General features: G+C 37.7%; 3 protein-coding genes across 5 annotated transcripts; 1 reads left to right on the plus strand and 2 right to left on the minus strand.

Annotated features, from left to right (window-relative positions):
- The first annotated feature begins 282 nt into the window (after positions 1–282).
- LOC131771292 (probable serine/threonine-protein kinase PkwA) lies at positions 283–7133 on the plus strand. Of its 3 annotated transcripts, XM_066162282.1 has the most exons (6): positions 2197–2307; positions 2608–2745; positions 3088–3417; positions 5196–5626; positions 5924–6036; positions 6705–7133. In XM_066162282.1, the coding sequence occupies exons 3-6, from the start codon at positions 3111–3113 to the stop codon at positions 6820–6822; spliced, it is 969 nt and encodes a 322-aa protein (XP_066018379.1). In that variant the 5' UTR covers positions 2197–2307; positions 2608–2745; positions 3088–3110; the 3' UTR covers positions 6823–7133. The 3 variants fall into 3 exon arrangements, with proteins under 3 accessions (XP_058943049.2, XP_058943050.2, XP_066018379.1); XM_059087066.2 differs by lacking the exons at positions 2197–2307; positions 2608–2745 and adding an exon at positions 283–483; XM_059087067.2 differs by lacking the exon at positions 2608–2745 and having other exon boundaries at positions 2179–2307.
- Positions 7134–7880: 747 nt separating this feature from the next.
- LOC131771254 (probable iron/ascorbate oxidoreductase DDB_G0283291) lies at positions 7881–12172 on the minus strand. The gene is made up of 5 exons (XM_066162828.1): positions 12127–12172; positions 11149–11376; positions 10124–10313; positions 9704–9951; positions 7881–8782 (listed from the first exon to the last, which is right to left on the minus strand). The coding sequence occupies exons 1-5, from the start codon at positions 12170–12172 to the stop codon at positions 8490–8492; spliced, it is 1005 nt and encodes a 334-aa protein (XP_066018925.1). The 3' UTR covers positions 7881–8489.
- A 1846-nt stretch (positions 12173–14018) lies between these two features.
- On the minus strand, positions 14019–19787 carry LOC131771221 (carboxypeptidase D). Its single transcript, XM_059086992.2, has 4 exons — positions 18790–19787; positions 17207–17490; positions 16343–16567; positions 14019–15983 (listed from the first exon to the last, which is right to left on the minus strand). The coding sequence occupies exons 1-4, from the start codon at positions 19284–19286 to the stop codon at positions 15538–15540; spliced, it is 1452 nt and encodes a 483-aa protein (XP_058942975.2). The 5' UTR covers positions 19287–19787; the 3' UTR covers positions 14019–15537.
- Positions 19788–23533: the final 3746 nt, after the last annotated feature.

Raw genomic sequence — 23533 nt, forward strand, 5'->3', positions numbered from 1 at the left:
GATAACTTTTAATGCCACAATTGATCGTGTTAACCCCTTTTTCCTTGGTTGCACGTGTTCTTACCTTTGAATCACACCTCTATCTGCTAAGAATTAAATACGGTGACCATCTTGGGAATAGAGGAGAAACAAAAAGTCACGAACCTCAGAAGTTTTCATCCCGAAAACCACGAACACGGCGTGACAGAAACACCCACTCACGAACCAGTCAATAATATTTATCTTGAGCTTTACTAAGAGAAGACAAGCTTTGATATTGTTGATTTGACATTGGAATTTGAATTGTTTTTCAAGATTCTGGAAAGCTCCAAGGATAGTTCACCCTTGGAGGAGACATCTGTTGTGGTTGCATTCCATGTAAAATTACCACTCCCCAAAAGTTCGTCGATTAGTTGTAGAAGTTTGAACAATCAGGTAAAGCTGCCATGAAATGTTGTTGGTCAAAACAGGGGGAATTGACTCTGAAAAGAACGAAATCGAAAGGTGAGAGGAAAGTTCTTTTTCATAAAAATGACTTTTCCACCTGACATTGCGTGTGATAAAAAATGAAAACTGTCAAATTACGACCACATACGTTTGTAAGGTAGTAATGGTAAAGCAAATTTAATTTTAGATCTCGAATTGTGGAGGAAAATATTGTTACTATTTGTTACTCTCGTACAAGACCTATTTAAGATTCTTGCTTTCCTTTTATTTTGTTATATGTAATTTATTTTGCGGTCTCAGTGGTTTAGACAACTCGTTCTAGAATAACCTCAGAGTCTACAAAGATGCAAATGTGATCTTAACAGTCCAAAAACCAAACGGAAACATCATTGTATTACGCTGAGATATTCGATCATGTTTCGTGGAAAGTTTCTTATGCGAGTTGTAGCTGAAGAATGATGTAGACTTCGTAAATGCAAAATCCAAACAACTGTGTCAAGAAAGTAGAGAAGGTTATCGATTAAACAGGTTTTAAGATGTTGATTCTCGATAGCCGATATGATATTCAGTAAGTCGCTCATAGCCAAGTTTATGTTATGAAAAGTATAAGTTTTTGGCATTAAGAGCAGAAGATACTTTTTGTCAGTAGAGAGTTGAGTGAATGGAGTATCATGATCATATTGATCTGCCGGAATAATCAAGGTTCATTTCCAAATTTTCACTTATTTTATTTTGAAATGTAAATGAAGGTTACCTAAGGAAAGTTTCATAACTGCAGTACCTAGAAAAGTATTTCCACAAGATTTGTTTTTCGTCCGTACTAATAACCATATTGAAATAGGCTTGATGTGTTTTATACAAAGTTCTCTCAAGGTTATTCAATGCGCAATATTTCGAGTTAATGAGATCGAATAACACTAAATTAACACGCTATCTTCAGAGAATGACGCTTATTTATTTAGGGAGGCCGGCTCACGCTCGTGATCTTTGTTCATGTTTTTGCTGAACTCATTCCCATGTTACTTAATTTGAAACTTTGCTGTAAAACGTTACATTGAATAGTAAAAAAAAAGTTTCTATTGCAGATCAGTCAAAGACAAAGCTACAACGGAATGTCGAAATTGTCAACAAGTCAAATATATTTGAATATCAAAGTCACACGTTCAACGGGCGCCATTTGAGATAGGGCAATTCGACAGCTGGTTGGAACTGGCTGTCCAAAAAATTTATTCATGATTGGATTTCGATATTAGTCAAAGGCGTCCATACTTAACCAGATTAAGTGACATATACTGTCAAAATGGATTTGAAATTCTGCTAAAAACGGCCCGAGGCTAAAGCAAAGGGCATGAACCCATAACGAATGAGGATGTCACGTGAGACACTCCGCATACTGGGTACATAGCCACCTTAAGGCTTTTGTCAAAATTTACACTATTTGCAAAACAATTGGTTGAACGCCTAACTGAATGAAATGTGATGCCAGCAATGTGGTTGTTGTTATTTTACATGTAACTGGAACAAGTTTTGCCGAGAGGACAAACTTTAACTGTGCATGTGTACTTGTAAAGTGTTGGCCACCAAAGTCCCTTGACTTGCATATTTTATCGTCAGACTACGAGTTCATCGAGAAAACGTCATACAATTGACCCGAACAAACCCACAAAACCGATATTCCGTTGAACAACCTGCAATCAGAACATGATAGGCTTTTCTAGCATAATCACCCACAAATCTTAAGAGCATTAATGCGCATGACTGGGTTGACGTCTGGCTTAGTTCAAAGACTGATTGCACTCGACCCAAATACATCAAATACAAACATCGCTCGCTCACGGGGCGACTGGAGGTAGCAATTCTTCTCTGTTTTTAGTTTAACGGGTAAGTTTTTATGAGAGACTCTTTGACGATAGGTTACCAAACTAGAGCTATTTCGTTGACCGAGCACCACTGAAATTTCCATTGTACTTTAAATGATTACATAGTGTCGACTTTTAGCTTTACTTAAAGGACTATTTCTCCGTTGGTCCTGTAAACGAGTATCGTTCGCCCAGTGAGGTAAACGACGTAAGTGTGCGTTCTTTTGACACGTAAAATTGAGCGATATTCTTATATGCGACTGACACCACGAAATGATCTCTTTTCCGTGTGTTACTGACGGTGGACAAAATAACATTTCAGTTTTAGATTACGACAAAAGAACACCTTTAGAAATCCCCACAGCATTTGGAGGAGAAGCTGGTTCAGGAGACGAAAGGAGCTCTTTCATTTCGGAAAAATTAATTGAATATGGAAATTCCACGCACTATACAAACACATGTATTTTGAAGTTTTTTTTTCTTGTAGTAAAAACACCCGAGATACTCGTTGTCACGAACGGTATCTGTAGTTACACACAAGTTATTTCGTGACATTAAAAATATTGATGGGCGCGTTTCGTTCATTTGCGTAGAACAAAATATAATGACCGACTAAGCCACATCCGACATTAAATTTACATAGAATTGTTGAAAGTGCCAACTTGAAACGTCCTATTGTCGACAACGTTCACTCGGCCGGCTCGCCAAAACTAAACACTGAAGTTTAAATTTCAAATGTTCCCGGAATAACAACACTTCATATATCTGCCCTCTTACAGCCAAGGAAATTCTTGTTTTTCAGTGGAGAGTGCTGACCTGGTAAAGATGTCCTCAAGAATTAACGGCGGAAAGTATGAGTTGCGAGTTGTCCACTGTCTACAGGGTCACAAAGATGTACTGTATTGCGCTGTAGATCCCAAAGAAGAGACTCTCGCTACGTGTTCTGCCGATGGAAAAATAAATCTTTGGACAATTGCAACCGGGCAGAAGTTAAGAACCCTTTCAGGCGGCCATACGGACGAAATTACATCGTGTGCGTTCTCTTCGATAGGAAACATTTTGGCGTCTTCGTCTCGAGACAAGAAAGTCATTCTGTGGCATTACAAGACTGGAAAACGGGCTTCTCGTTTAGGTAAAAACTGTTATCCCTTTTTTTCTTAAATATCATTTTTATTTTTGGAATATAACATTGAAAAGAAAAAAAAAAGTACGTGTTCTTATTTGAATCATTTAACTCAAAACCAGATGCGCTATAGACAAAGTGCATTATGTATTCAATTGTTAGTGTTGACCAAGTAGATTTTCAATTGGCAAAAGGATTTTCGTCAGCTATAATAACAAACTGAACGATTAAAAGACGATTTTCAGAGATAAAATATTTAGCAATGTAGGAAAAGCACTCTTTCTCAGTAGGACAACTTGATCAGAAAAAGTGCCGATTTTTCAATTTGATGTCCGCGAAATTGTTTCACCGCAAAAGAAATCAACAACGATACTGTCGTAAAGCAGTCCGCAATACCTTGTCCGCATCAATACTCCCTGGCCTTAAAAAAGCCAGCTTTGTTTAAATATAGTCTTTTCCTTCTGAAGCTGTTGGAATCGAATAGATGTAGGAGGTTTTATAATTAAATTTGCTTGAGGAAAACATTGAACATAACACAACATGGTTTGCAATCGGATGATAATATTTAACTCGAAAGCGGCGGTTCAAAGCGCACCTGTTTGTCGCAGCTTAAAATCAAATATTTATCGCGCGAGGTTTGGTCACAAGTAGTATAAATTTACATCATAATTGAACCAGAGAATTATGTTTTGTCAGTTTTACTTTTTTCCTGGGGAATCCTTTTTTAACAGTCTGATTTTTTTTTCGTTAATCCAGATATAGTTATGTCTGTTTTGCGCAATTTCCCCCGATTTGTATCTTTCATTTTCTACTAAAAAGTATTGCTTTAGGCAGAACGCTTTAAAAAATGAATGAAAAATCTACTATCAGCAAAAAAATGCACTTTTGCGCAAGGTTACTCCTTAGATGTTTCAAGTTAATTGACTTAGTTGAAAGAGGAAGTTCTAAACATAAAGGTTGAATTAACCTGTACCAAGTAATTATCGCCTCTTGCCTGTACACAGATCCGATGGAATTATCTAGGTAATTTTTCAAAAGGGCCAGCAAGGTTTAATTTTTATCAGCTATATCTCGTAAAAGTTATATGAAAATTATCTAAGAAAATGATCAAAATAGTTGAAGCGATCGACATTGTTCTGATTCACAATCTTTCCTGGTTTGATAAAACATATATCGGAAATGAAAGCTTACCGTGGAATATTAGTTTTTACTTAACCCATCTGGACTGTTAAAAATAAAATGAGTACGATTTCAAGTACTTCCTCCTTTGCACAAAGACTTTGTAGTAGATTCTGTTTGACACAAACAATTCCACCTGAACGAATATTCCTTAAAAAATCAACCGTGGACTTTCTTCGTCCTTGTCATTATAACTGATTCTCGAAGAACAAGACCACACAAACAAAAATACAATGAAACTTACTAACATCCGAGTGTTGATCAAACGGAACAGAGTTTATGTCATTCTAACACCGTATCGTTCTGTGATATTATTTTCTGTCAAGTGTTGAGGGATTGCTGTAGTTTTGCTGTCTATCGATCGTGTCGATCTGTTCACAAAACTCACACTATCCTCTCATCCACACCTTAGAAGAGTCGTGACTTCGTCACCAACATTTTTACGCTCTTCAGACACTTTCTTCGTTCTTACTTGAATGTTTTTGGTTCCTTGTAATATTTTCTTTCTTTACATTGGCTGTTGTGGCTATTTCCATGGTTTTTACCACATTCTGCTGAATTTCACTCTGTTCTCTTCAGAGGTAACGATCCACTATTTTATTTTACAGAGCTCCACTCAGATGCCGTCCTTCAATGCACCTTTTCGAAAGATGGAAAACTTCTCGCCTCCGCTTCACGCGATAGGACCGCTCGCCTGTACAAGATAAAACCAGGTGCAGGGGAATTTGTTCCCGGAGGAGAGGTTAAACAACTCGTGGGGCATACCGCCGCAGTGAATTGTATTCAGTTTTCACCGGATGCTGCTGTGGCTCTCACGGGCTCAGATGACATGACGATCCGCGTATGGAGACAGGAAAGTGACTGGAGCTGCGTGACTACTCTGGGCACATTACCCGGACCTGTAAAGAGTATAATATTTTCACCGGTCGACCCCGTGTTTGCTTCCTTAGCTGGCAACAGTGCAACAGTATGGACTATGCATGGGACTAGCTATAATGTTGAAAACAGTGCAGACATCAGAGGCAGCAAACAATTGAAGGTTTGTTTGTTAGGGTTATAAAAGAAAGCTGCTATGCGGCATTGAGGGAAAATGGACCTACGGCAAGCGTTGCATCCCTTCGGTAATTTTAAGAATCTTTCATGGATAATTCGTTCCCTCTTACCCTCTGGAAAGATAAGGAAGTAGAAGATAAGGTGGCCTGTCCGATCGGCTGACTGGCCTACCCCGGATACTTAGGTCTAAGGCTCCATTCCTGTTAAGGGTCGCAGAGGTTTTATTCGTCTTTCACTTATGAAAAACGTTTCATTTCATCCTCTATGTTTGTCTTTTATTCAGGCAATTTCCTTTATTCCGGACGGCAGGCACATAGTAGGCGTGGCAAGTGATACTACGATCAACATCTGGGACTCTGTGGAGGACCACGTTTGGAGCAGTTGGAAGGATACTAGGTACGGTATTGCTTAGTTTGTTCGGGATGTCTATACCTTGTCACACCTGATTTTATCTTCTCATTATCGTCTGTTTTCACCACATCAGTGGGCGCATTAGGAGATCACTTTCTCCAATAATCACTCTATGCTGTGCCCCCTTCCATGACACATTTCAGCTCATCCTTTCCAACTTATTTCTCCTCCTTTCCGCTTTTTTTCTCCCAGCGGAGCTTGCTAGTGTTTCATCTTATGCTAGAAAACAGTCGTTTTCACTCTTCCAGAGCAATTAACCTAACAGAGACCAGTTCCATGTGGTTCTGTTTCATTCGTCTTTCCCATCTCGACCACGCTCATTTTTGTCGCTATTTCTTGCCCTCTTTATCCATCTCAGCCATTGGCATCAGCACATGGTCAGATGTCGTTCATTAGCCGGTGTTATCTTACATGTCACACAGCCATGAAGACGTAGATCTTTGTACAGTCTTGGATAAGCGCATCTTGGTGTCATCTCGGGATTAACTTTTGGATAATAATCCGGAAATAAGCACAATATATGCAGAAAGAATTCAACAAATCGTGTCTCTCAAAGTAAACTCCAAGTAGTTATTTATCTAGCTGTCTTCAAAATTTTGCACCTATGAAACTTGATAATTGTTTTACTTAAATTGCTCTTGATTTCGTTTCAGCTCCAATCAACATACCGGTGCAATCTTAACGTGCTGTTTCGCTGGAAGAAATTTTATTTCTGCCGATGACACTGGATGTGCATTAGTTTGGGAGCTTATTGAGAGCAATACAAAGTAGTTCAGAACAACTATGACTGCGACTCAGTCAGGCTTTGTAAAACATTCAAAGCATTCCTTAGATAAAGAACTATCAATTGAAATAAGCTCTTCGCTGCACACTGTTGGAAAAAAAGTCCGCAAATCTTTATCTTACTCTGTCCAGCGCATAAATGAAGACAGAAATAATATTATCCGCAGGCTACCCAACCATCATCGATATGCATCTCTAAATACGGTTACCTGTTGAAAAATTGTTTGATGAGCTTTATCGCTGTAAATATATGAAGTATGTAAAAGATGATGTAAAAGAGAAAAATAATATATAACCTGAGCATGAATAATTAGTTTGATAAGAGCCATGTGGTACTCCTATGTAATTCTTACACGGGTATGTGCCGCCCAGCGAAGCCGTGATTTTTGGCCCCCTAATCTCGACTAGGGCAACGAAAACACAAATCTTTGCGAAATGAGCGAGAGTTCAACATCGAATTCCGATTTCAAAAAATCCGCATATCTTGACAACCGTTGGGAATTACCCAAGAGTACAGATACTCTTGCATGGTAAAGAGGGGTACTCAGAGAGAAAGGCGTCTTGTCCAAGAACGCAACACAAAGACCAAATTAGGGCTGGAAGCCAGATCTCCCGATCCAGATTCCAGCGTGTTCCCCACACGTTTACTGGATCTAAAATTACAAATGACCACTAAGCTAAGAGAGCGTTTACTTTTATTATTTGACATATAAGTTATCTTCACTCTGTTTTTAGAGAGTAAGGAAGAGAAGCAATCAGATCCTTCTGTAACCAATCTCCCTCTAAAGGGCCTTCATTAGGCGGCCTTTAGGTTTTACCCACAACGTCATCAAAATCAAAGTCAGGAAAAATTACTCAAACAATTATAGAGTCATGAAAAGCACGTTTGAACTGAGTTAGCACGAGCCAAAAGAAGACTTATTATAACCAATCAAAAATTAAAAAGTATCTACAAGGAGCCAATGGGAACGCAATGGTAAAAGCAAGCATACTGCCTAACCTATCAATTTTGCATCTGATTGGTTGAGAGGGTAGCGTGAGTTTTCCAGACCATAATCATAGAGCTTAGTTGAGCAAGAGCTGGATTACTTTCAATACTTAATTGAAAATTCCTCTACAATGAAAGGTAAACTGAAAAATACGAAGAGCATTGTCCAGGTGAAAAAAACAGGGATTGTCTCGGAAAATGTATCATCGGCATTAAGCTGCACGAAGACAAAACCAATGCGAACCTTAAATAGAGTGCAGAGAACTGACACACGCAAACGAAGTAAGAAGTTAACGCGCTCACAGTTAACGGACCTGTTTACGAAAAAGCGTTTCCCTTTTGGTCATAATAAACCAATAAAATAACCCGTAAAATGAGCGACAGACTAACAAATGAATCAGGGCCCTTCAACTGAGTTGGTTTTCAGTTGACGGCCCATCGGAATAAGCTGATTAATTAATGAAGACACGAACTTATTGTGAATTAAAAAAAAAAGATTAGGAAACCAGCCTCGAGCTCGTCAAAACATCAGTGATGAGGCGTCATTGATTCAGTGTTGTTTGTCAAGGGTCAATCCCAAAGCAAAGGATATGCAAAACCAGCGCAATTATCGATTTTTCTTCTTTACTTGACCAGACTTAGGCCATGCATAACATTAATTAACGACTTAAACTTCCTTCCCATATGATTTCTGAAACTTATTAAACACATAATCCCCAAACTTAAAGGGCTCATGAAGCGACAGCGCAGTTTGTGCAGTTCCACCGGGGTTTTCAGGGCAACGGTCTGAGGCCAAAACGTCATCAAGAGACTCGATGATGCAGTCAAGACCCGGTTGGAAAAAGAAAGGTGCTGATGTTCGATGATTTTTTGTCGAATTTCTGACCCGGTGCACTGTAGCACGGAATTTTCCCCTGGTCCAGGCCTCTATAACGTCACCAATGTTGACCACAAATGTTCCTACAACAATGAATGACTGAATGGGTAAATATATATGGAAAATCAAGCCTCAACACCATAAGGCTATGCCCGTGGCTCTTTCTGCCAGAACTTATCGTGTTCTTAGCAGCATAAAGCAATACAGCATAAAGCATCTGATCTGCATTCCACGCAGACTATTTGCATAGTTTCGTGTAATTGTGTTACGATTACTAGGTTTATCCTTTTGAGGATACATTAACGGAATAATTTTAAAATTAATTAATAATCTCAGAAACGTTATTATGAAACATTACATTTGTGAATACCATTGGATGCAATCGGCATTTCGCGCAGAATGTTTTACATAGTTTCGTGAAAATACATGTCTCCATTGCGTAAACGTTATATAGAAAGGACGCGAAAAATATTGTAACAAGTAGAGGGAGAGATCAGAACTACGATTGTTTGAAGAAGTGAAGTTTGAACTGTATTTAACCGGGAACTGAAGGACTGGTGGATACAAATTGTACGTATTATCGTTTTGCCCTCGCAAACGTACACTATTGTAATATTTTTTCATATAATTTTTGTAATTTCAGTTGACTATATATACACATACACACACACACACATATATATATGTTCGACCAGATCGGATATCGTGCAAATAAATTTTCGAATCCTTGATCGCCGTGTTTGATCTTCAACTCTACCTGTGTCTCACGCGTAGGTGCAGAACAGCATCTCCACTGAGAGGCAATATGAGAGAAATTTGTCTTTTCTAATAACACACTGACTAAAACCTGGGCTTGAATCCGGAAACTTCAAATTCATTCTACTGCGCTGAGCATTGTCTCCCCAGATGAACAGATTAATACAAGATAAACAAATGATTGAATCTTCTATGTCACTATTAACATCAAATAAGCAAGTGCACGAGTAAATAAATGGTTCATCTACCTGTAATGGGAGGAATATCAATCCAGTCTCCACATTTTGTCTTGACTTGCAGACCTCCTACGCTATCCTGCATCAATAAAGTGAGCACTCCATAATCTGTGTGAGGTCCAACCCCCCATGAGTCTGAGTCTCCAGGGACGGGTGGGTAATGCCATAGAGCCATCATTGGAAAAGCTGGGTTGAATTTGTCATGGAAGTAATCGTCATTTAGTTCAAGACAAAGAGCGAGACCTTTCATCAAAGCATGTCTAAGTAAGGTTGAAATAAAAAAAAGATTAGTTTATTGGGGCAAGTTAGAAAATTTTAACAAGTAAATTAACTAATAAATTTGTCGACACACGAGCAGAGTAAGACAGAGATCATTTGTCCAGTACCAGCCCTCAAGGAGAAATGGAGAATAAGTCTAACTAGCGTACTTACCCTACCGAGGACATCTTGTCCATGTAATCATTGATAGTTGTGGCAAATCCTGGTAATTGTTTGTTGTCCGGGAACTGATTAGGTCCCATCATAGGTTCCAAGGCTGTTGTATCAGCGTCATGTGAGCCAGGGTCTGGGCCAAAATAAATTCCTTCCTTCATATCGATTTTGCTTGCTGTCTTCTCAGAACCTTTTAATAATAATACATTTATGATTACAATAAAGTAAAAACAGTAACAATCATAATTCAAGGCTGATCAGACTGAAATTTTTAGTAATTACCATGAATAGAAATGTGGCATTGATTCTGGTATAAATGTATTTGAATGTGAATCTTTCTTTGCCTTCCACGTTTTTGTTTATTGAAAATTTAATTAAAAATTGTTCGTTGGACCGATGGATCAAAGGGTCGAAATTTAAGCTAGGACCCGCAGGCATCTTTGAGTTAGGATATATGCGTATCATAATGCACCACATAGTCAAGACGCTATGTCACGACTAATTTCAGTGTTTTTCATACAGAATACAGAATTAGTGTCATATCTGATGAATTGGTAAGGAAAAATTTTAGCTATTGAGAAAAAAATGACTGATATAAATACTTATCCGAACCATTAAGCGGAGCGCCTGATGTTTTTTTTAACAGGTCCAATCAGTAAATAAGATATTCTAAGCATGTTTGCGACTCGCTTGCAGTTTATTTCGTAGGAAAAGAGAAGTTTCAAAAGTATCATTTTGATTCTCAGGCTTGCGTTCGTTTTAAGACAAATAGTCATAAATGGCTGTACCGACTGAGGTCCATCAAATAAGAACCAAATTTTCTCTGTTTGATGAATTACCCTTCTTTCTTGAGTATGGATAATCCACTCCGAAGCTCCGCTATTAGGGGAAGTATCCACTTACGAGTGTTTATTCCACAGGGGAGGTCGATGTAATTCTGTGGCGACTTATTGAAACTTCTAATTACGAGCACACTGGTATTTAATACTATTTCTATTGTCATTTTTAATATGCAACTAAAGTACCTAGTTGAATGTATCCACGATATGCAGGACTTTTCTTCAAGTTGATGTTTAATTTCTCGTCCATTGGCAGGTTAAAAAACTCTTTACTGCATTTTATTAAATCAGCCATCAAGGATGTGTCCACTCCGTGACCAGTGATATAGAAACAAGAAATATCCTCACAGGCCCCCTTGATTTGAGCTATAACTTCGTGTATGTCCTCAGATACTCCTGGGTAGAGAATCAAATCTGTTAGAGGTTCAAAATACGATACTTTTCAGCACGATATATGCCTCTTTTGTAGAAGCTATAGTTGACACTCATTTAGATTTTATAATAATATGTTAATTTCGACTTCTTTTAGCGGCCTATTGATTGAAAACTAATTCTGAAAAGTACTTGAAAAAGCTAGCTTTAATTAAGTAATTATTGCGCGTTAATAACAGTAAAAAATAACAGGAGCCCAAGCTATTAAGTTAATGTATGACCGAAATGTGTTCTACTCGATGGATTTCCTTCAAATCCTCTGATTATGATCGACAGTAGATGATAAGCTTTTGAAGGCAAAAAAAACCAACAAAGATTGAAAGGATGAACATGATGACAAATAAAACATGGTTACAATGGAAACTTTGATCAGCGCTTTATCTGTGGTTGCAAACATTATCTAATCTTCGTCGGTGTAATTTCCTTTGAGGTATATAAAAAAAAAAGGTGAACATGAAATTTGTTGTCTCAAGTGTAAATATTCCTGTCACAGTCATTGTATCGCAGATAGGGGTCTTAAATGCTAGATTAGGATATTTTACCATTTCTAGAATGGCATCAGCAGGCCACAAATATCAACTACGATTTTTCAACTTAACCAAATCATCACTCTGATAAATGCTGTGCCTTCGTATGTTCGGTATGTTATAAAAAGTCAGCGACAGATTTTCACACAAATGAAAAAAAAATTGCGAATCATTGAAGCGTTTATCTAAACGACGATGCACTTACCATAACCGCTAATCAGAGGCGAGATATCTATTTGAGGAATTTCCATAGTTCAGTGACAGCGAAACTTGGGACCTTGAATTTTCTTAAGGTCGAAATGATTAAATCTTAGTTTTTCGGCTCATAAAAAGACCTCTCTGACGTCATAGTAGGGGGGGTTTACTTAGTTCCCAGGGCTCAATCTATAATCAAAATGGCGCAGAACAATAACAAACGGTTTCTATAGTGATTGAAACCAAGGTTGTGGTTGGTTGATTTAAACTAAAATTTTGAATGTGATTGGCTTATTGAACTGTCTAATAAAAATCATCCGATACACAACTGTCCGACGACAACGTTGCAAGTGAATTAGTGGATAATAGGAGTTTTTTTAAACCAATTACAATCGAAAAAAGTGTAATTTTTTATTATTAATATGTTTAAAACAATATGTTCATGACATCAAAGTGTGGTCTGTTTCAGATCAGTATTAATCAGCCGTAGCAGCTGTCGAAGTTACTTGCCAATGCCCCCTTAATGACAAATTCGAGTCTAACACAGGCTTTTCCAGATTGGATTAACGTTAAATCCCGTGAAATGCCCCGCCATTGACCGGAAGTGTTAAACTTTCTGTCCTGTAACATCACACTATTAATTGCGTGTTTAAACTTCGGCATGACGCCGTTATTTTCCTGGCCCTGTCCTTATTGTCGGGAGGGTGGGGATCTTCACTGACTAGCAGTAACTATGCAATACGGTTTTTAAAAATATGATTTGCGTTTACGAGCCTTAGTGAGACTTTTATTTGCGTTTCGTTTCGTGCGCATTGATAAACAAATCGTTTTAAATAATTAGTTTTTAAAAAACTGAAACGTCTCGTAATTGTAACTCGTGTCAGATGAACTTTCCGGGTTTTCTTACAGGAAATTCGTTGTAAATGTCTCATGAGAAGCCTGGACCACATGTCTGTATCGCGTTGGTGTCCATTGTGAGGAACTGTCCTGTCAAAGACAGATATTCAGCCCCCGTCTTTTTGGGGCCTAAGCTAGGGTGCCTCATCAAGCTATTTGACACCAGACAAAGGACTTTCTTTAGACCTCACTAAGACAGGAGTTCTGCAAAAAAACGAAATATTATTGCACGAAAGACTCGCTGGTTCTGTCTTTCTCTCGTTACATTGGAAATAGAGAGCTGACGCCAGGACGATTAAAAAGAAGCTTCCTTTCGTCTATGGAATAATTCCATGGGAAAGCATTGTTTATATCAGAGGTAGAGACGTGATTGATCTGCTGTCGGGGTCCTCTTTTTTAACATGTGGATACACGAAGCGAAGAAACAAGCTTTTAAGAGGGCTCCGATATGCAAGTGAGTCACTCACTTACAAAAAGGTGTAGACACTGTTGACTGATACTGAGGTAATTACTCGCCCCCAACTCGCCCGAGTCTGACGTCATAATCACGGAACTAACTTATCGTGAACATTAGCGGCTCTGGAGAAAATAACTTCCTGTGCGAAATTCTGTCGATAAATGCAGGATATCATTTTGGATGGTTACCATCATTCTGGATTTCTGCGTGACCTCCTGGAAGCTTTCGAGCAAAGTCACGAAGTGAGACCGAAAAAACCTCCAGAACTTTTTGGATTTTTTTCAGTCACTTTAATATTTTACAAAGCAAGTTTTGCAACATGACTTCTATTTGCAAGTTCACAAACATGTTTCTACTCTAGAATATTTTATCCACAAGTTGGCCAAAGGTATTCTTTGATCAGAATACGCAATAATTTGCAACAAAATACGTCAATTCTTAATTTACTGCTCCAGGATGTTTGGAAACAACTTTTGGAGGTATCCCCGATGCAGAAATGTGTGGGTAAGGCGCTCAACCCCAACACTTTACTCATGAAAAAAAAGGAATGCAGTTTACAACTTTATTTCATTTCTTCATTCTATCTCTACTTCTGATTACACACTTTTTTCAACATGTGCGAATACCTCAGATTCACTTCGTTTAGATTTAGATAAGATTTCCATCATGAGTTACTATCCTCAAGTATCAGTTTCCAATAGTAACCAAACAAAAAGTCAATGCACCTTTTCTACAAAGATGCTGTTAAATGGAAGCTCTTAGAATACTTCTTAAAAGACATAAACACTCCCTCTTGGTCTTGGTATTGAAGAGCAGAAACTGTTCAAAAATTATTTGTGTTGGTTTTTGAGAGGATAAAAACTATTAATTAAAACAACATCAGTGAAAAAATAAACTGAGAAGGAACAATGATTTATAGACTGCCAATGAACTGAGTAATATTCATGTAGGTTTACCATCCACAGAAGAAGTACAATTACTCTCATTTCATCCCAACTTGACACTTCAAGATTAAGACCAAAAGGGTGTAAAAAAATTTCACCAATTTCATAAGTGAAGGTTGCAAAGGTGCTCTGTTAATCGTTGTCCTTTTATCTTACACACGAAACTCTTGGATTTACAAAAATAAACAATATCAAGAAAAAATTATTCAGTAAATACCATCCATGCCTCTCTTCACTAAATTATGAATTCTGATGTAAATCATAAGAAAAACTAATTCCTAACTAACTTCAAATACTGTAGTTGAAAAAAATATTTTTAAAGCTTTCCTTGAACTTGTGTTTTGAACCAACATTTACTAAATTCAGTTGCTTTTCAGGCTTTAGGCTAACCAATCAAATGTCCAGACACCTGTGATAAATAAATTCTGTGAATAATATGACTGTTAGAAAACAGTAAATTTAAACTAAAAATCAATTTCAAAATTAAAAATAAAACAGGAAGCTGAGTAACTTATGATTAAAATGACTTAAGAAAATAAAAATTTGTATGCCTTTTTTTTGTAATCTGATTGAACTAAATGTTCTTGATTAAATGCCGTGTCTTCAAGTCCTGTATAGATTGTATAAATATACCAGCTGTGATTGGCCAAACATTTCTATAAATAATTATCATACACATGATTAACCACTGAGGTAACAATTTTTACTGTGAGACTCAGAAAACTATGTTTGTAGTGTTGTGACCAATCACAATGAAAGGTGTCAAATGAAAAAAATTACATGAGAGAAATGTTTTCAAGGTTTTTGAATTCTCAAACAACACTTTTCATTTGCTTCAAAAGAAAAATTTACTAAAATAAGAGAAAAAGTAGTTGAAAATTAAGATGCATCATTTAACAACATTCACTCTGTCTTAAAGTAATAGTTGCAGTAATGTTATAAAAACACTCCTAAACAATCTGTTTGACAAATTTTAGCCAGGTTGAGGTATTACAGCATGACACAGCTGTGCCTAAATAACAAATGACATGCAATACTCTGTTGGCATTTAAAAGAGAAAATACAGTATGTGAAACAAATCTTGTCATTCGATTCTACAGTTTACTTTACCATTAAATCTTCTTCATGGATCAGTGTGGACTTGAGAGTATTCTCCTTGGACATTCTCTTTCTGACGATATTTCTTGGTGATCAAGATAGCAAGAACTAATGCTAACAGCAATGAAATTAGGCAAACAACTGTTAACCCAACAACCAATGAAACTGGTACATGCTTCTTCTTCTCCTCATCTGGTACAACTTCTCGCTTTGTGCCTGCCTCATCTGGTACAACTTCCTCCAGTTCTGTGCCTGCCTCATCCATAGCCTGGCCATTACTTTCCAGAACAAAGTTTTCTTTTGTTGCTGGTCCTTTGGAAATTCCGACCATCTTCTCCACTGGATGATAGCCACGCTTCGAAACTGTCACCTTGTAAACACCAGGAAGAAGCAGACGCCAGTAATCTCCATCTCTGGCACTTCTCACTGGATGATTGCGAGGGCAAATATTTATGTCAGCTCCTTTGATTCCTAAAAGCAAAGTGGATTTCTATGCTTAAAATTACAAAGTCTTTGAAATGCAAACATATATAAATGTATTAAATATGGTAAGTAAAACTAAGCACAAGTTGCTAAGTGCTCATATCACAGGTAAAAAAGTAATCAGAATACTGTCCATAACAAAAAGTCGTCAGGCCGTGCCACATAGCATTTTATCCACAGAATTCAACAAAATTTTATGAAAGAAAATTGGAACAACTTTCAGACTCTAAAATTGTCATTTTCCTTCAAGACATTGACAATTTGGCATCATGGCTAATTGAAATGGGAACTCGTATAACCTTAAGCAAATACTAATATCATTTCATGTAAACTTAAATACAACTTACCTTGTCCATTCTGGTCCATCACAAAGCCAGTCAAACCAGTATGAACTCGTTTCAGGAACTCCAGCAAGGACTTTTTGTTATCTTCCCAAAACCCTTGAAGGGTACTAGCTTCAGGAAATTTACAGCAGCTCACCTCCATAGTTAACTCAAAGCTGTTACTGTTGACGTAGTTGTAATCCTGCATTCCACCAGATACTGAGTACCAGTCCGCGCCATTGGTGATACCTGATTGCGAGCATGAAACTAGCCGTTCAGTAAAGTTTTCAAAGCAGGAAATACAAGTGGAGGGAGGGCAAAATACAGAGAATTTTCAACTTGGCTGTTCATGATTAGAAGAGTGGACGTCAATTCTTACTTACCCCTGCTGAGTTTATCCTTTTTCAGGTAACAATAAGTCAGGGTAAGAGTATTGACAAGATTTGAATCAATCAACCCCCCTGGCATTTAATCAGGTCTCACGGGTCCATGTCTGTTTATAGGTGCTGATGGAGCACTGTGCAAAAGAAGCGTCTTGCACCAGATCTCAATACTGTGACCCAGCCATGGCTTAACCCTTTAACCCCTAAGAGTGACTGGCATCTAATTTCTCCTTACAAGATCACCCTTGAATGAAACATTAAGGGTTATGAGAATAAGGAAAATTATTAATAACTAAAGAAGCTCTTAATTGTTAAACAATTCTCCTTTTCAGAACCTTAAGAAATGTATAGAGAAAGTATGGAGAATATGCATAGTGATGTTAGGGCATAAAGAGTTAAAACTAGACCAGTTACATGCTTACAATTAGTTACAACACCTTCCATAGAGAGAAGTGAACAATATTTTTGAAAATGCATTTGTATTTAGATCTCTGAGCAACTTTACCTTTTTCAAAATGATCCCCATCACAAGCAGCACTTGGTAGATGCATCTTTGGATGGTTCAAAGAATATGTCAGGGCCAAAGATCGGAAGACATCATCATCGGGTGTCCTACTATATATACTTCGTTTATCTTGCCTGTTGTCATAAGGGTAATTTGCCACTAAAGAACCACCATGCAGATTAGCAGACAGAACAAAAGGTATTTCATCAATCCAGCTCTTGACAAGACGAGTTTCAGTTGCTAGTTCCCTTTTACCAACCCCAAAGAACTGATCTGGAAAGTTTCTGGTGACATACAAAGAAAATTAAACAGTTAGTGTATTTTCAAAGCATGAAGCTCCATTTTTTATCAACCTGTTTAGGTCTAATAATTTCACACCAAAACTTTAAAATCTATGTAAGATGCACATACAAAAAATCTGCCTTGTCTTCTGTGAAAAGCATGGAAAGGTTGTGAACCATACATGACAGTGACAAAAGCTACATATGCCTGGGTGTTTATGATAATCCCATTCATATACCTGCAAGTAATCTGAGTTTGCTTCTCTAATTCTTAGTGAAAAACATTTGGGCCTCGTTGTTACCTCCCCATAGATGTGCAAGTGTTTAGTTGTAATCCTTCAAATATGATTCTTGGCCTCTGACCCTTAACATTATTTCTTAAGACTTTAAAAAACCTTGAGCTTAGAGCAATGAGTGTCTATCTTGAACAGGCTTCATTTATATTGCAACAATACCTTTGTACCATTTTATCAACATCCACAAGAAGATGCAAGCCAGTTGGGAGATTTAGAGAAATTTCTTAGAGCACTGGGTTATATCTTGAACAAGCCTCATTTAAATTACAACAATGCCTTTGTATCCATTTACATTTTTTTAGTTCCATTCAAAGGTACATTGAAAGCTCGGAGGTTCAAAAATACATTTCTTGCCTTATCTTAGGTTTCTATGGTTATGCTGTTATCCTAGGTTGAAAGCGAATTTTTTTGCTAAAAAAAAACCCAAATTACGACTGTGACAGCAAGCCAAATAATAATAATAATAATAATAAAAATAAAAAGTTATGACTAGAAGCTAACCGAGAAATTTGATGACTATTAAACAAACATACAAATGTAGTTCTAAACGCTTGCTGACCATAACTCAAGACAAACTCCAAGAAAGAGTAAGAATCCTTAAATACATCAACCACAAGGAAAAGGGCCCCTGTAAATTTGAGAAACCGCTTAAATCAAAACGATAATACTCATTCAGATACTAAAGCCTAAAAAGCGATCAATATACCAGATAACTTCAGGGAGAAAATTATTGGACAACGGGCGAGCACCTTCGAAATGTTGGTAATTTATTTGAGTTAAGTATTCATGTTTTTAATCAGAATTTACATAGAGTTTTCGCATTAAGGCTGAAGACTATCTGTTTGGCCAAATTCTTTAGATAAATGTACAAATATTCATTCGAAAATCCTAAACTACATTAAAAGCAAAAACAAATCGACTGAGTCAAAGATATTAAGCCAAAATACCTTCGATTCGAGCGCGTCAATTCTGAAAATTAAAATGAATTAATCAAGCTCGTACTTACCGATTCAAATCAACATCTTGCGCATTTCTTCTTCCAACTATTCCACTACATCGATCGCTACGGTCGTTTTTCGCTTTCTCATAGCCATCGGGATTCATGGAAGGCATAATACTTATCCTTGTGGTGTCAATTAGATTTGTGATTTCATCATCCTTGTTGTATCCCTGAAGCAAGTGTTCGATGAAGTGGAGAAGAATTTCTCGACTCACTACTTCGTTTCCGTGCATATTTCCAATGTATTTAAATTCTGGCTCGCCAGGCTCGTGAATTTCAGGTTTGTCTGATATTTGGAGAACCCACAGTTCTCTGTTGTTTGTTGATTTTCCCAACGAGAAAAGTCGAGTTATAGAGGGATAAGCCGCATGTAAGTCGTTTAGAATACTCGTCATTTGTTCGTAGTCGTGGTGAGTAAAATCGACAAATCCATTTTGTCGTGTTTCGAGAACGTTCAGCGACAGTAGAACTATCAAAGCCAGAACTCTCCTATATACCGCCATTATCTTCAATTCTTCTTTCGGTGTATTCTTCTCCTTAACAACAAATTTGTTCCAGTCGCGCCTTCAGAGTTTAGAAAGGTTTTCTTAATAATTACAGACGAAGAAAACCTTTCAAAGATTTCAAACTGTTACTTAAGCGTCTTATTTGAAAGTGTTTCAGCAAATGGGTAACAGTTTACGTCAGTTGTGCCTCCTCTACTAACGTCAGCTGAACCATAAGGAAGCAGCTACCAAACAGTAATTAAACGATTTGACAGAAAAAAACAACAACTTCCTGAGGCGATGAAGCGGCCGTACAACGACAACTTTGTAAACGATGATTCAAGGATCAGGTCGTCAATTCGTCTTTCAGTAGGTTAACCATAAAAATACAGAGGAAGTCCGTAAAAGGCGGCGATCGCGAAATCGGTGAAATTTAGAAGGACAACTATCAATACTGCGCCCAGTCACAACGACACTCGAATTTCACATCTGCTCCCCCATCTTCCGTAAATTAGGTTATCGCAAAGGTTAGTGGGGCCGCACTTTACACTAGCCCTAGTCCCTCACGTTTTCTTTGGTAACGCCTGGTGATATCTTTACATTTGGCCTCATCGTTTGCTAGGCCCACTTTTACGGAGACCCCGTAGATTGTCATGCACAAAGTAAGGAGCCAGTTAGGGAAACTTCAAAATCTTACAGGTGAAGGTGTAAGCAGCAGTCTCTCCCAGGGTGATTTAGAGGAAAATGGTCTTCAGGGAATACAACTGCGCAGTTATCAACTGGAGGGAGTGCGATGGATGAAGCGTTCTTTGGAAAATGGACAAGGATGCATCTTGCAGATGAAATGGGTCTTGGCAAAACTATACAGGTTTGAAATAATCCATACTACTGACCTACTTGGAAAAATTTTCGCATAGCAGCATAGAATTCTTAAACAAAGCCCTGGTCCCAAAGGTAATCTATTACTGTTTTCGCTATAGTTATCTTTATTCAAGAACTGTAGGCATAATGGAATTGTATTATGGGGATGTGCGGAAAACTTGCCGCTATTTTGTCATTGAAGAATTCTGGTAAAAATTTGGTTACAAGCGTGGAAAAAAGAAGAAATTCGAATCCTTATATAAAATTTTGAAGACGTCAGTTTGTTCTTGAGTCAGCAAGAGAGCCTCAAGGTGTTCATTGGTGAGTTGGCCCCAATACAAGCTCCTTTACCAATATCAGCGAAGGACACTTCGAAATACGTGATAAAAATTTTGAAATGCTTTCCTTACCTTGGTATCTTTTACGCTAAAATTGCAGGGGCAGTGCAAGCACATCCTTATGTTTTTTGGGTTTTAGACTAAAACAAGTTACCTTCTGCATTAAAAAAAAGAAAACTCATGTCTACTTTCTTTGGTTTTTAGACTATTGCTCTTTTGATCTATCTTCAGGGGGTAAACAATGGCCCAGGGCCATTTCTCATAGTGTGTCCATTATCTGTTTTGCAAAACTGGCAAAATGAAGTCTCAAGGTCAGTGAAGACAACTTGTATGATTTTGGTGGTAGTTTGTGTGGATTTTATTTTATAAAGACTATCAGTTTATCAAGAGAGAATGGTTTCCCAACCTAAAAATTTTTTTGGTAAAGAATTTAAAAACAATTTGGAATTGTGCAGTTGCTCAGCAACATTGCAATAAATTCAGATATGGCTATGTTGTTCAAATAGGCCGGTAGAACAAGCATTTTATTTTTCATTTTCAGGGGAGTAGAGGTAGGCGCAAGTCAAGTAATGCTTCCCCTCTGTACTTACTTGTGCATTCTGCTTACTATGCACACAGTACCTTACAAGCACACCTTACTTTACTATGCACACCTTACTTTACTATGCACACCTTACCTTACTATGCACACCTTACCTTACGATGCATACCTTACCTTACTATCATCACCCTACCTTAATTTGCCTACCTTACTATGCACACCTTACCTAACTATGTACATGTTACCTTACTATGCAACCTAACTTTACCATGCACACTTTACCTTACTATGCACACCTTACCTTACTATGCATACCTTACCTTGGTATACACACCTTACCTTACAATGGTCATACCTTACCTTGGTATACACACCTTACCTTACTATGCACATCTTACATTACTATGCATACCTAACCTAACTCTGTTTCACCTTACCTTACTATGCACACCTTACCTTACTATGCTCACCCTACCTTACTATGCACACCTTACCTTACAGATGCTCACCCTACCTTACTATGGCCATACCTTACCTTACATGTTCACCTTACCTTGACTAATGCACACCTTAACCTACTATGCTCACCCTACATTACTATGCACACCTTACCTTACTATTGCTCACCCTACCTTACTATGCATACCTAACCTTACTGATGTTCACCTTACCGTACTATGCACACACTTACTCACTTACTATGCTCACCCTACCTTACTATCTGGCATACCTTACCTCACTATGCATACCTTACCTTACTATGAACACCTTACCTTACTATGCACACCTTACATTGCTATGGCATACCTAACCTAACTATGTTCACCTTACCTTACTATGCACACCTTACCTTACTTATGCTCCCCCTACCTTACTATGCACACCTTACTTTTACTATGCATACCTTACCGTATTATGAACACCTTACCATTACTATGCAGGACCTTGACCTTATTATGCACACCTTACCTTTACTATGCATACCTTTACCCTATTATGCACGCCTACCTTACTATGCATACCTTACCTAACTATGTTAACCTTACCTTACTATGCTCAACTTACTTATGTATGTTACACCCTACCTTACTATGCACACCTTACCTTATTATGCATACCCTACCCTGTATGCACACCTTACCTTACTATGCACATTACCTTACTAGGGAACACCTTACCTTACTGTTGCTTACCTTACCGACCTTCTCCATTTGCCTGAATATCAAATTATAGCTAGCCTCTTTTCAGGCTAGTTTGAAATAATATAACAACATTGAGAAGTAAATTGTTTTGCACTTTGCTGGAAAAAAATTTTATGATCGTTAATGGCCCTCTCTCTCCTGTCCCATCGGAGGCCATAAGAGTATATTTCTCTAATAACCGCTCACCCCCGTGGCCATATTTTCAAACAGCCCCCCTCCTCATCACTTTCTTAAATAGGAAGGATATAAGGAAAAGTTGTGTCTTATTGCCGTATTATTTGTCACTTTTTAAGTAGAATCCCAGTATAGGGACAACAGTTTCTTCCCACCCCAGTAGTCTCTATTTTTCATGGGCTTTTTTAGGTCCTCTATATGTGTGATCTGTGATTTTATTTTAACGTCATAGTAAAGAATGTAGCTAAAGTTTTAAAACAGGTGGGAATCTTGCAATGACAGGCAGGTATTTGGGCCAAAAGCCCACTCTAGTGTGCCTTTGGCATGAATTGTTCTGATGTTTGTCCTTGATACATAGATTTGAAGTGGTAAACAAATGAAATAAAGAAATAACAATCGTTCTGACAACATTTAAAAACATTTTGGAGAAAGAAAAGAAGTAGTCGGTTCACCGTAGTAGTCACAGCCGGAAAAATCACGTTTACAGGCCAGGTAATTTTCCCGCTTCTGGCGATCCTACATCCCTGCCTATTGCTGTGCTATGTAATAAGCACCCTCCTACGATAAGAATCACTTCCAATAAAGTGCTTCCAAACCCCCTTGTCAGGCCAAAATTGAAATAAGGGCACTAGGCAGTTTTAATTGGGGGGGGAGGAAATAAGGAGATGTGTGCTTGTGTTTGTTTGGTATTCTTCAACTGTGGTCATGTCTAGTAATGATTGGGCTTGCTGTTTATAAATTAAAGTCATGTAAGGCAATGCTTTTCAAATGCAGATTTTCTACGCATCAAAGTTGTGTACTGAGCTTCATTGGTGATAAAGATGAGCGCGAAAGAAATAAAGAATTCAGTCAGAATTGTGGTTTCAAATCTCAGGTATTGTAATCATTCAGTACTTTTTAAAAAATAGGAGGTGATGAGTGATTCTATTAAATTTTCTAGAAAATTAATGAAAACTTCTAATTTTCTACCAAATTCCCCAAAACCATTTTCTGTTCAGGTTTTGGTGACAGTGATACCGGGTGTGAACTTTTAAAATGTTTTTTTCGGATAGCCACTTGGCTCCGAAATTATTCAAAGTGCACGCCAATAAAAAAAAGTTGGTCGCCATTTTCAAAGACAAACAAAACCTTTTTATGCTGTCAGCGCTC

Source organism: Pocillopora verrucosa, chromosome 2 (genome assembly GCF_036669915.1).
Source record: "Pocillopora verrucosa isolate sample1 chromosome 2, ASM3666991v2, whole genome shotgun sequence".
Taxonomy (NCBI): domain Eukaryota; kingdom Metazoa; phylum Cnidaria; class Anthozoa; order Scleractinia; family Pocilloporidae; genus Pocillopora; species Pocillopora verrucosa.

What these genes read in the sequence shown, in the direction of transcription:
- LOC131771292 (XM_059087066.2), top strand. Translation starts at nt 426, where the DNA reads ATGAAATGTTGTTGGTCAAAACAGGGGGAATTGACTCTGAAAAGAACG. An exon ending in AAAACGGGCTTCTCGTTTAG is followed by an intron (nt 3,418 to 5,195) that starts GTAAAAACTGTT and finishes TTTATTTTACAG; the next exon opens with AGCTCCACTCAGATGCCGTC. An exon ending in AGCAGTTGGAAGGATACTAG is followed by an intron (nt 6,037 to 6,704) that starts GTACGGTATTGC and finishes ATTTCGTTTCAG; the next exon opens with CTCCAATCAACATACCGGTG.
- LOC131771254 (XM_066162828.1), bottom strand. Translation starts at nt 12,172, where the DNA reads ATGGAAATTCCTCAAATAGATATCTCGCCTCTGATTAGCGGTTATG. An exon ending in TCGTGGATACATTCAACTAG is followed by an intron (nt 10,314 to 11,148) that starts GTACTTTAGTTG and finishes TATTATTAAAAG; the next exon opens with GTTCTGAGAAGACAGCAAGC. An exon ending in TGATATTCCTCCCATTACAG is followed by an intron (nt 8,783 to 9,703) that starts GTAGATGAACCA and finishes TCATTGTTGTAG; the next exon opens with GAACATTTGTGGTCAACATT.
- LOC131771221 (XM_059086992.2), bottom strand. Translation starts at nt 19,286, where the DNA reads ATGGCGGTATATAGGAGAGTTCTGGCTTTGATAGTTCTACTGTCGCTG. An exon ending in CAAGATGTTGATTTGAATCG is followed by an intron (nt 17,491 to 18,789) that starts GTAAGTACGAGC and finishes GTATGTCACCAG; the next exon opens with AAACTTTCCAGATCAGTTCT. An exon ending in GATGGACCAGAATGGACAAG is followed by an intron (nt 15,984 to 16,342) that starts GTAAGTTGTATT and finishes CTTTGCTTTTAG; the next exon opens with GAATCAAAGGAGCTGACATA.